Source organism: Eubalaena glacialis, chromosome 2 (assembly GCF_028564815.1).
Source record: "Eubalaena glacialis isolate mEubGla1 chromosome 2, mEubGla1.1.hap2.+ XY, whole genome shotgun sequence".
In the NCBI taxonomy this organism is placed as follows: domain Eukaryota; kingdom Metazoa; phylum Chordata; class Mammalia; order Artiodactyla; family Balaenidae; genus Eubalaena; species Eubalaena glacialis.
The window spans coordinates 147,930,369-147,942,446 of record NC_083717.1 but is presented as its reverse complement, the minus strand read 5'-3'; the positions used below and the strand labels follow the sequence as shown (position 1 = coordinate 147,942,446).

Below are 12,078 nucleotides of genomic sequence, written 5' to 3'. Positions count from 1 at the left end.
TCAGTTTATGACATCTTCGGGGTGTCAGATACTGTGCTCAGTGCTTCACAGATGTTTCTGTACTGCAGGGTGTGGTAAGGAGTAGGTGTAATTTTCATTTTACTGAGGAGGAAACAGGCTCAGTTTCCCTTAGTGCCCATGTGCTTCTTGAATTGTGGGCATCTCAGTGTGAGCATGGTTAACAGTTATATATATGTGTGTATATATTCAATAAATGATGATTATTATTTATTACATACATTATCTTTCATTTTATCCTCACAGAACACCTATGATTCTGGTAGCATTATCCCCATTTTACTTACAAGGAAAGAACATTACAAGGGTTAAGTAATTTGCCCAAGGTCACAAAGCTAATTAGGGACACAGCTAGGATTCAAATCCAGGTTGCTCTGGCTCTAGCACTCATGTTTCTAACCATTATGTAACATCATCTCTCCAATTATAACATTTAAAGTAAATATTTTATGAATTCTAATACGAACATTTGATAAAATATTGGTGTGTAAGTTATACCTCAACAAAGCTTTTTTTAAAAGTAATGTTTCAAGAGGTAAAGGATCATGAGTGAATTAATGATTCTCAGACTTTAGTCAAACTCTTACACAGAATTATGATAAAATTCTGAGTTTTTAAATACCTTGCTTACAGACTGTGCTCAAGTGATACACTCTTGAGTGCCTTGCCACTTCGTAGCTGTAACTAGGTAAATATCTAACCTCCAGATACCTGTGAAGAGGGAACCATTTAAGTAGCCTGATCCCATGTCTGGGGGAAACAGTTTTTCCAAGTAAGAATTAACTTTACTGTATAGTACTGACTTACAGACTACCAATTTCAGGATTTATTATGTAAATAGAAATAGAAAATTACTTCATTAGAAACTTTCCTAAGAAATCTTAAAAGCAGCTAGACAAAGGAAAAGTCTGGGTCCTAAAGTAACAGAGAAAGTAATCAGTACTTAACTTGCTTGGCACTGTCAGGAAAATCACCATGCAGGATGCCATTTTTCCTAACTGGAATTTGCCATTTTAAACATCAAAAAAATTTTTTTAAAACTATTCTTTAATTATAAAAGCAATGGGAGTTCCCTGGTGGCCTAGTGGTTAGGATTCTGGGCTTTAACTGCTGTGGCTCGGGTTCAATCCCTGGTTGGAGAATTGAGATCTTGCAAGCTGTGTGACGTGGCCAAAAAAAAAAAATTATAAAAGTAATGCATGCTCATAGTAAAAATTCAAATATTACAGAATTATGTTTTTGTTTTTAATGATGAAAGTGGGACTGTGTTATACATGCATTTATAATTTGTGTTTTTTTTCACTCAGTGATACATACTAATGGACTTTATATCATTTTTTAATTACAAAAGTTATACATCAGTACAGCCTCATTATAAAAAATAAAAGTACCATAGTATAGAAAATGTACTAAACCAAAGCTGAAAATTTGACTTCAGTTCATTCCCTTGGTACTCCCTATCAAGAAGTAGCCATTTCTTAATCACTGTGTATAACTATATTGTAAACAGTTGGAGTACAACTTGCCAGTACCTTTTCTATGTTTTATATCTACTTGCATGTCTAGTTCTGTTTTTATAACATTAATGAGAGACATATATATTATATATTGTTCTGCAGTATAAGTTTTTTCATTGAACAGTATGTTTTGGTGATCTTTCTGTGTGTCAGAGTAGAGGTCTCCCTACTTCTATGTATATAGTGTCAAATTTTTCCATGTAGAAGAACTACATTTAACTGTTTCTCTAGCTAACTAGTATCTAATTTTTCTGTCAAATATACTCCAGAAAGTTTCTCCAAGATTCAGACATACAGTTGACCCTTGAACAATGTGGGGTTGGGAGGTCAACCTTCTTCGAAATCGAAAACCTGCATATAACCTGTAGTTACCCCTCCATACCCGAAGTTCCACATCCACAGACTCAACCAACCACAGATCGTGTAGTACCGTAGTATTTAGGTTTGAAAAAAATCCACATGTAAGTGGACGCACGCAGTTCAAACGTGGATACACGTTCTTCAAGGGTTGACTGTACTCCGAGAAAGAGTTATGAAGGCGACGGTTTTGCACTCCCATCAACAGTATATGAAAGTGCCCCTTTTCCTACATTCTGCCCAATACTGAATGTTGTAAATCTTTACAAAATGTTTGCCAGTGTGACAGGTATCTCAGAATTACTTTTTTATTTCCCTGGTAAACACTGAGTGTGAACAATAGTTGAATAATATTTCATATATTTATTAGCCATTCCTGTTTCTTAATTTTCAGTTATGGACTTTGTCCATTTTCTTTTATCTATGTTTTTGTTTTAGTGATATTAATCTTTTGATGTGATAAGTATTTTCCCTATACTGGCATTCTGTATTTAAGTTTGTGCTCTTTTTTACTATACTAAAGTCTTACATTTTTATGTAGTCAAATCTGGCATTTATTTTGTAGTTCTCTGTTTTCACTGTTAATAAAATCTTCACAAATATTACAGAAAATTTTCTATATTTCCTTTTAATACTTTTATAATTACTTCATATTTATATACTTTAATTTATCTGTAATATCAATATTCATATTTTTAATTCACCTGTAATGTGTTTTCTAAGTATGGTATGAGCTAGATACTTCGATGGAAAAATTTCTTAAGTATATTAAATACTTCAGTATTTTTCTAAAAAGGATATATGTGAATATAATAACTAAGTTATGAGGCAGATTCTACTGTATTAAAATATAGAGATACTCTCAGGAGCTATTAGGTTACATTGGGTTTTTAATATTTATAGTAGGTGTCCCAAGACTGTAGTGCTTGTTGAAGTCTTTGTTTCTCATCCTTATAGTTTTTAAGTTATCATTGCATGTTGTTCAGCAAGCTCATATTTTATTGCTACTTCATCTTACCCTGTATTAGTTTTCTGCTTCAAATACGGCTTAAATTGGGCAATCAGGAATACAGGCTGGCTGGGATTATCACTTAACTGGGACTTAAACACACATACCCTCTGACCCAGCAATGCTGCTAGAATTGGGGAATAGGTACAAAACTGTTTATTGGAAGGCACTGTTTGCAATAGCAGTGGTGACATCAGTAATAAAACTCTAAAATGAATAAATGCACACCAACTGGGAATGGCTTAATAAGTTACGGTACCTGGGAGGCAGTGTATTTAGCTGCAGTCAGACTGCTGATTTACAGTTTGGCTCTGCAACTTAATAGCTCTTGACATTGGACATGTATATTAACTTCTCCTTGCCTCAGTTTGCTCCTCTGAAATGACAATAATAGGTTTGTTGGGAACATTAAATGAGTTATTACTGTAGATTGCCTAACAAAAAAGAACAAACGGGAAAAACGAAGTGATCAGATACGACGTGTAGATTACACAAAGTATAGGTAAATAAGAGGGAAGGGAATTGATTGGGTGGCTGATTCTATTAAATGATGTGTAATGTAGGGGAATATATTTTCTGTTTTAGAAACTTCATAAAGAAGTTTCTAAATCAATTCTAACTTTACTCAGTTCTGAATAGTAATTATAGTTCATACCAGGAATGAATTTGCAGTATTCTGACATGTTTAGTAAAAGATTTGTTTGCTAGATCTTTGAAATAAACAATGAGAAGATTCTGCCTAGAAGGTGATGTTTTTTTTCCACACGGTATTTACATGTATACTCCCTATAGCAGAATTATTCTTTGCCCAGATGAGCTGGAGTAATGTTTTCAGCCCTTTTTAATAAGTAACTCTTTCACAAAATGCCTTTGTAGTTTAAGGTTCTTGCTTTTAAAGGTACAACTAAATATCCCAGTGTTCTTCCTTAAAGGCTGAAAAGGAGCATTCACAGCTTTCTTTGTTGCTTATTTAACAATGTTCACATTCTACAAGTTGTTTAAGTATCCATTGGGAGAATACATTTAGGGGTATCAAATCAGATACCCTGAGGCTAGTAAGAGATTTTTTTTTTTTTTCACTTTGTGTTCTCTTCCTAGACTCCGTCTTGACAACTTCAAAAATCTCTAGCATTACCACCACTTTTTCATAGGTAATTGTTTCTATCATTGTGTGTTTGGGGTTGGTATGTCATTAGAGATGAAAGGAGAGAAATTCCTAAACATATTCCTAAATTAGGTAAGGAAAACAGCCATTCCATTAACATCATCCATTAACAGTGTGACACCCATTTACACATTTTCTTTTTAAAAATTATGACTACAGGATAAAATATATTAACAGAGTTAGAACTTTGAAGGGGTGCTTTTACTTAATGTCATTCTGAATTTTTTTTAAGTCTTAATTTAATTTAATCTCCTTAATTTTTGTAGTCTAAATGACAGAGGATAGATCATCAGTGGACTAATTCAACCATTTTTTTTTAATGTGCCTCTACTACATACCTAGCCCTTTAACACTGAGAAAGCAGAAGATTAAAAAGACAGTATCTCTACAGCTTCAGGGGTTAATTATAAAATGCACCTTGTTAGCCTCTTTCTAGGGCAATATTTATATATCCCTTTGCTCGAATACTTTATTTGTAAATCTGTTGGAGCCAGTTCAGCTATTCACTGAGAAAATTATTCCCTTAATTTATGTGAATTTATTCAGTTACATTGAGCTGTCTTAAAACAGGGTACAGTGATTTCAAAGGGTGATAAATGTATACATGTTTGTCACTAACACATGACTAGAGCACAACCTCTTCTTTTTTTTTTTTTTAATGACTTTTTAAAAAAATTATTTTTATTTATTTATTTATTTGGCTGCATTGGGTCTTCATTGCTGCACAGGCTTTCTCTAGCTGCGGTGAGCGGGGGCCACTCCTCATTGCGGTGCACGGGCTTCTCATTGCGGTGGCCTCTCGTTGTGGAGCACAGGCTCTAGGTGCGTGGGCTTCAGTAGTTGCAGCACGCGGGCTCAGTAGTTGTGGCCCACGGGCTCCAGAGCACAGGCTCAGTAGCTGTGGCACACGAGCCCAGCTGCTCTGTGGCATGTGGGATCTTCCCAAACCAGGGCTCGAACCCGTGTCCCCTGCATTGGCAGGCGGACTCTTAACCACTGTGCCACCAGGGAAGCCCAACCTCATTGTTCTGAATTGGACAAAACTTGTTTTACTTAGATTATAGCTTCTAAGGTTCTTTACTCTTAAATACACTTGGAATATTTACTTCAGTTTATAATTCACAATTAGGAAAAAATCTGTATTTTCTTCTTCCCATTTTCTTTTCATTTTCATTCTTTGTTTCTGTCTCCTATTATTGCCTTTCTTTACCTTCTGAATTCCTTTCTTTCCTTTTCTATAGGCACTGATGTTCTTTACATTGGCCCTCTGAAAGGTGAGCCTTGGCACAATTAAAAAACAAAAGTGTTGGTCTATCTGCTTCAGCAATATCCTTAACTTATATTCTAACTCCCTTGAACTGATTTTTTCCCTAGAGTTTCCAACTTAGTTATATTTTTTGACCTTATTCTTATACATGTTCTTAATGTTATACAAGTAAAGTTAATTTCACTTGTTTTTAAGAGAGGTAAAATAATGTACTAAAGCTTTTCTTTCCAGAATGCAGCTTGTGTTTCACAGTATGCTTTATATCATTATAGCATGTATTACTGAAAACTAAGATAACTATATTTCATACTTACTACCTGTTTTTCATGTTATTTATTAGGAAGTATATATTCAAGCCCAGGACTTTATAGTAAAACAATGACCCCCACTTACGATGCTCATGATGGAAGCCCCTTGTCACCAACTTCTGCGTGGTTCGGTGACAGTGCTTTGTCAGAAGGCAACCCTGGTATACTTGCTGTCAGTCAGCCGATAACATCACCGGAAATCTTGGCCAAAATGTTCAAGCCTCAAGCCCTTCTTGACAAAGCAAAAATCAACCAAGGGTAAGTTTTTTGTTTTGTTTTGTTTTTTTGCTGTTTACCAATTACTTTACAAGTTTTTTTTGTTTTTGTTTTTGTTTTTTTTACTGAAGTTATAGTTAATTTACACTATTGTGTTAGTTTCAATTGTACGGCACAGCGGTTCACTTATATATATGTGTGTGTGTATATATATATACACACACACATATACAGCGGTTCAGCTATATATACATATAGCATATGTGTGTGTATATATATGTGTATATATATGTGTGTGTATATATATATGTGTGTGTGTATGTATATATGTATGTATAGTCTTCTTCAGTTTCTCTTCCCTTATAGGTTATTACAAAATATTGAATATAGTTCCCTGTGCTGTATAGTAGGTCCTTGTTGGTTATCTATTTTATAAATAGTAGTGTGTATATGTTGATCCCAGCCTCCTAATTTATCCCGCCCAACCAAGAGTAAGTTTTAAAGTATAGATACAATTTAAGAATTTCTTTATCCACATAGAGGTAGAATTAATTTTGTCTTGCTCTGTTCCACTATTGTTAATTTGTCCAGGTGGCTTGATTCCTCAAGATCTCTCATGGAACAAGATGTGAAGGAAAATGAGGCCTTGCTGCTCCGATTCAAGTATTACAGCTTTTTTGATTTGAATCCAAAGGTACCGAGGGTTTAGAGGGATCTCTTTTGTTCCTTTTTGTTTGCTTTTTGGAAGTTGGTGGGGTAAGGAATTGTTTGGATATATATAGCAAGTCTTGAATAATATTAAAAACTCAAAGCTTTGGACAAAGGCACCTGTATTTTAAAGTAGTCTATTGTTTTAGTAAGTTGGAAGCATAACTAAACCCTTTTCTTTTTGTTAAATAATTGAATTTTTGGTTGATTTGTATTTTAAAGGAACTAGTTAGGTACTACAGAATTGGTAAAGTTAGTTTATGTGTTTTTTTTTAACATCTCTCTTCAACTGTACATAATTATATATCCCAGAAGATGTTGCTTCAAAAAAAAATTCTTTTTAAGTCTATATTTCTCTCAATTTAATAGCCACACATTGTAATATGTTTTTACTATCAGATGGTTGGCATCATCTGTGCTACCGAAGTACTTTGCTTTTCTGATAAGATTTAAATTTGCTGTAGAGATCTGGAGTGTTTTCCCCCAGAAAACACATGGCACAGAGATTTGGGTCTTTTGCTTTCATGTCATCCTTGTGGGTGAGGGGACCTCTCTTGTCTGCTTCTCATCCTTTTCATGTCTAGATTATAGCCTAGATTTTAATGTATATATTTATCATTTTAAATTATGTGCTTAAATAATTCTTCATACAACAGTAAAATGTATATAGTAGAATTACAAAAAATCATTTTAATCCCTTTTTAGGCTATATCATACCTAATTTTGGTAAAGCCAAAGCTGTTCTGGGAACATAGTTATATTTGCATGGGGTGGGAGGGGGCTATGTATTTTGTGACCATTCTAAGATAGTACTGTTACAGTATTACTATTGATTTTTATTAACATAACTAAATGGATAATTCAATAACATTTAAGTAAATCTTTTCTACAAATGTGTGTGTGTGCTTATGTATGTTTGTGTATGCCCTCTATTTTGGATTCTTAAAATAATTACTGTTTCCAAGGACCTGCCACTTTGTCTGGGTATGCTTTTCCACAGTGAGCAAGATGTTCCCCGAAATAATTAACTTACTGTCTGATTATGACATGTTAGTGTGGTAAATTGCAACAACAATACTGAAAAACAGTCAGTTCTACCTTACTTTAATGTCTTCAAATTAAATTCCTTTTATTAAGGGCTGTAATACCTAATGGTTATTTCTCTGGAAAATAACATACAGAATCTACTTCTAATACTGAATATGTAAAAATCTTTTGGCATATTTTAATGCCATTTTTAATGAAAAATTAGATGTGGATATATTTAGGTATACGTAACCCTATAGGTAGCTTTTTTCCTTATTGTTAATGTAAAAGGTAATATATTACAAAAGAATTGTGTCTCTTTTGCTGCAGTATGATGCAATCAGAATTAATCAGCTTTATGAGCAGGCCAAATGGGCTATTCTCTTGGAAGAAATTGAATGCACCGAAGAAGAAATGATGATGTTTGCAGCCTTGCAGGTAGTGGCGAGTATTGGTAAATGGGACTTTTCAGGGGAAAGGGTAGGGGATTATTTAAATGGTAAAGTGGCATAGTAATTCCAGTAGCATTTTGATAGGTAGTGTTTTACTTTTTGCTATGTAGAAAGTGAATAGACACTTAGAAGGCAAAATATGTGTGAATTTAATTTAATTTTTGTCTTATATAAGAGATTAGTGGTATACTTAATAGTTACTTTTCTATATCCTGTAGGAGAAAAATATCCTTCCACCCCTAGATGTATATAAGCTTAAAACTGTCCAATTTTCCCCTGGAAATAAAATCTATATTAAGAATCAGATTTCTGAAATGAAGCTTTGCATAACTTCATAAATAACTGGGGATGGTAATATTTGTAAAATGGGCTATGGCAGAAAATTAATACCTTTTAAGATGATAAAATTTTAAGAGACTAGTGAAACTAAACATAGGTAAGTTTTTAGAATGGTAATCCTTAAGAAGTAGGTAGCTAACGTTAAACTAGTATTTTTCCAAATGTGGTTCTTGCTTACCACCTGTTTCAGAATTACAGTAGGGCTTATTAAAAAATTAATTGCCCACTTCATTACTGCTGTCCCCTCTGGTAAAGTAATATTAAGGTGGCATCCACAAATCATTCTTGGAGACACTGAGGTCTGATTGACCACTAGATTAATTTTTCTAGATTAATAATTTCAGATATCTGAGTGAGGCTTTGGTGAGTGTTCTCAGATTATGGTGGAATTCTATTTAAGTACTGGAAGCAAGGTTGACATTCAGTTATGAATATCTTTCACTATCACAATGATTTAATTATTTCCTTAGAACACAAATAAAAATGCTCTCAATCTCCCAAATGTTTTTATGTACCCAGAAGAGTTTCTCAGTTAAGACTCAAAAAAGTTGTCCTTTAGAGAGGAAGAGCAGCTCATTTCTCCTTAGTTTACACACTGAAAGAAGGGAATCAAAATGAAGCTCAGACAGGGAAAATTGGTAATGACAGATGAATTAGTTTAGTTATTTTCTAGAGACTTGCTTAATCAGTTAAGACTCTTATATTGTGTTTCTGGGTGATTCAGACTACCTGAAGAATTTCTTTAATTAAATTCTGGAGCAATTTTATTCAAAGTATCTCACTTGGTTATATAGCGTTCTCTCTACATCTTTCTCACTTAGAGTATGGGCTTATAATTTTCTAATTTTCTAGTGAAAGTTTTGCTAATGACAGAATAATAATACATGTAAAATGTACGTGGGGAAAACCACAGGTTTTCTTATATAGTATTTCTTATCTTTTTATTGTAAAAATAATGCATTTTTTAAAAAAGCCAACAGATATATCCCAGCACATAGGTGTTCAAAAAATATTTGTTGAATGAGTATACACACAGTCGTACTGTCATAGAAATGGGATTATTCTTCAGCTTTGCCCAACTCCCACCCCAACCCAATAAACATTAGATATTCCATTTCGATTCAGTGAAAAACACCTCAGAACCATGGATTTTAATTCATGGAGACTGAATGCCCCAAAGCATAGCTTTCCTGGACCATTTTAGAATCTAGATTCATTGAGAGGATTTTGGACTACAAATCCCCTGAGTTGTTAGAAGCCTTCCAAGAGACTGACCCAAAGCCTCTTGGAAGCCATCCAGTACAAGAAGGGGGAAACTCTGAAAGTATCGCAAGGAGATCCCTAGGGTTTTTTATTTTAGACATAGGTTACAATCTGAACTATTCTCTCCTTAGAGCTTCTGGTTCCTTGTGTAAAATAAATCTACAATAGTAAAAAGAAACAAAATAATTCAAAGTAAGAAGCTGTGGATAAAAAAAATTAGGTAAGTTAGTAACACTGTTTTTCAAGTATTTAGGTCCAGTCATGTATTATAACATTTAACAGATACCCCATGCCCCTTTGAAAGCAAAACTGGATTTTATGACCAGTCCCATTCACATCTAGGATTTCTCCAGTATAACTCAGAAGGACCTTTTGCATCAGAATCATCTAAGGTACTTAGTAAAAATGCAGATTCCAGGCTGGACCCCATATTTGCTGAATCAGAGTCTCTGGGGGTGAACGAACCTAAGCATCTATATTTTTAACCAGCTCTCCATATGCTTCTTAATATGCTCTGATATTTGCGCCCACTGCCTGGGGGCCTCACCCTGCCTTTTTCTTCATGATTTGTGAATATGAAAATTTCTACCACTATAAGGATCTCATTTCAGCACAACTGAAGATACAGCCAGAGAGTAGTCATTACCAATTCACTAAATCTTAAAATACAGAGGAACGTTGATATTTGGCCTCAGCATTAGTTCACTAAATGTTCCCATGAATAGATTGTATTCAGTGAATGAATCCTTCAGAAATACGGATTGCTACTTAGTGCTTTGAAAGGTAACTGATTAAATGATTTAAAAGTTCTGCTTAACTTTGTATAAAACCTCTCTAAAGTTTAGCATCAAAATCTAATCATTAATATTTGTTCTAAACCACTTACCTAAGTGTATTTAAAATCATGACTAGTTCTATACCCAAAGATTTTTCTATCTACATATAGGAGGAGTTATCACTACTCATTATATATATACATATATGTATATGGGAGTATTCGTGTGTGTCAGTGGTGGTATATGTATTCACATATAAACGTATTCTACCTTATTCTAATGTATGAATGAGAAGGTAAATGTCATCTCTCTCTGATCAGGTTTTCAGCATTGAATTGAGGATGGGGGAAAGTGGAACTTTAGTTTTCAACATAATAGTGATAACTAAATTTCCTCTGCTGGATAATAGTAGTAATATAAGGTATCCAATGTTAATCCATTTCTACAGAAGACCTTATGCATATTCTGTTCATTCATCCAATACTTGTTGGTTCTAGCCTGCGTTTTAGACGTGGACTACTGCAGTGGGGAAAAAAGACAGTTAAAAGTCTCTGCTCATGGACTTCCCTGGTGGCGCAGTGGTTATGAATCCACCTGCCGGTGCAGGGGACACAGGTTTGAGCCCTAGTCCAGGAAGATCCCACATGCCACAGAGCAACTAAGCCTGTGCGCCACAACTACTGAGCCTGCGCTCTAGAGCCCGCGAGCGACAACTACTGAAGCCCGCGTGCCTAGAGCCTGTGCTCGCAACAAGAAAAGCCACTGCAATGAGAAGCCCGCGCACCGCAATGAAGAGTAGCCCCCACTCGCCACAACTAGAGAAAGCCCGTGCACAGCAATGAAGACCCAGTGCAGCCAAAAATAAATAAATAAATTTATTTTTAAAAAAAAGAAAGTCTCTGCTCATGTAGAGTTCAGTGGGAGAGGTGTTAACTCTCTAAATCCTAGGGACACCCAAACTGAATTCATTTGTATTTGTCCAGGGACCCTACTTTTTTGAGTAAACATTTATTAGCAGGTTTAGGACATTGATTTCAGGTGCCATGCCCATTATTTTCCTATCCTTCTAATTCTTAGAGACGTTTAGCTTTTCAGATTAGGTGATGAAAGACATTCAGTATAGATACAGATAATAATCTCATTTTAAAATTTATAGTTAGAACAATCATTTAAATAAAATATCACTTCTGGTTTCAGTATCATATCAATAAGCTGTCGATCATGACATCAGAGAATCATTTGAACAACAGTGACAAAGAAGTGGATGAAGTTGATGCTGCCCTTTCAGACCTGGAGATTACTTTGGAAGGGGGTAAAACATCAACAATTTTGGTAGGGTGACTCTTTTACCTACTAATTTAGTTTGAACTGATGTTTATACCTTTCTGTGGAATTAGGTTTTCATGCAGTGTTTGGGGGATACAGAGAAATATTTAGTGCTTTAGAAAATACAGACATCAATTTTCCAGAAACTTTCAGGGAAATTTTTAACATTAATATTGTTCTAGTGTCTAGTGCTTCCAACACAGTAAAGATAGATCTTGACAGTCTGCACATTCTCTTACAAGTAGTGGGAGAATATTTCTTCAGAGGAAAAATTAATCTCGTCCTGGTAAAATCCATTTAGTGATCTCCAAATTTGAAATATTACAAAAAG

General features: G+C 34.6%; 1 protein-coding gene across 1 annotated transcript in view; it reads left to right on the top strand.

Moving 5' to 3' along the window:
* The window catches only part of FERMT2 (FERM domain containing kindlin 2), a 73,089-nt gene that overhangs the window by 46,515 nt on the left and 14,496 nt on the right, over positions 1-12,078 (top strand). The window contains exons 5-8 of the mRNA XM_061180846.1: positions 5,674-5,899; positions 6,449-6,551; positions 7,922-8,029; positions 11,619-11,753. Coding sequence (XP_061036829.1) covers positions 5,674-5,899; positions 6,449-6,551; positions 7,922-8,029; positions 11,619-11,753 — 572 coding nt within the window. The remainder of the gene's footprint in view (positions 1-5,673; positions 5,900-6,448; positions 6,552-7,921; positions 8,030-11,618; positions 11,754-12,078) is intronic.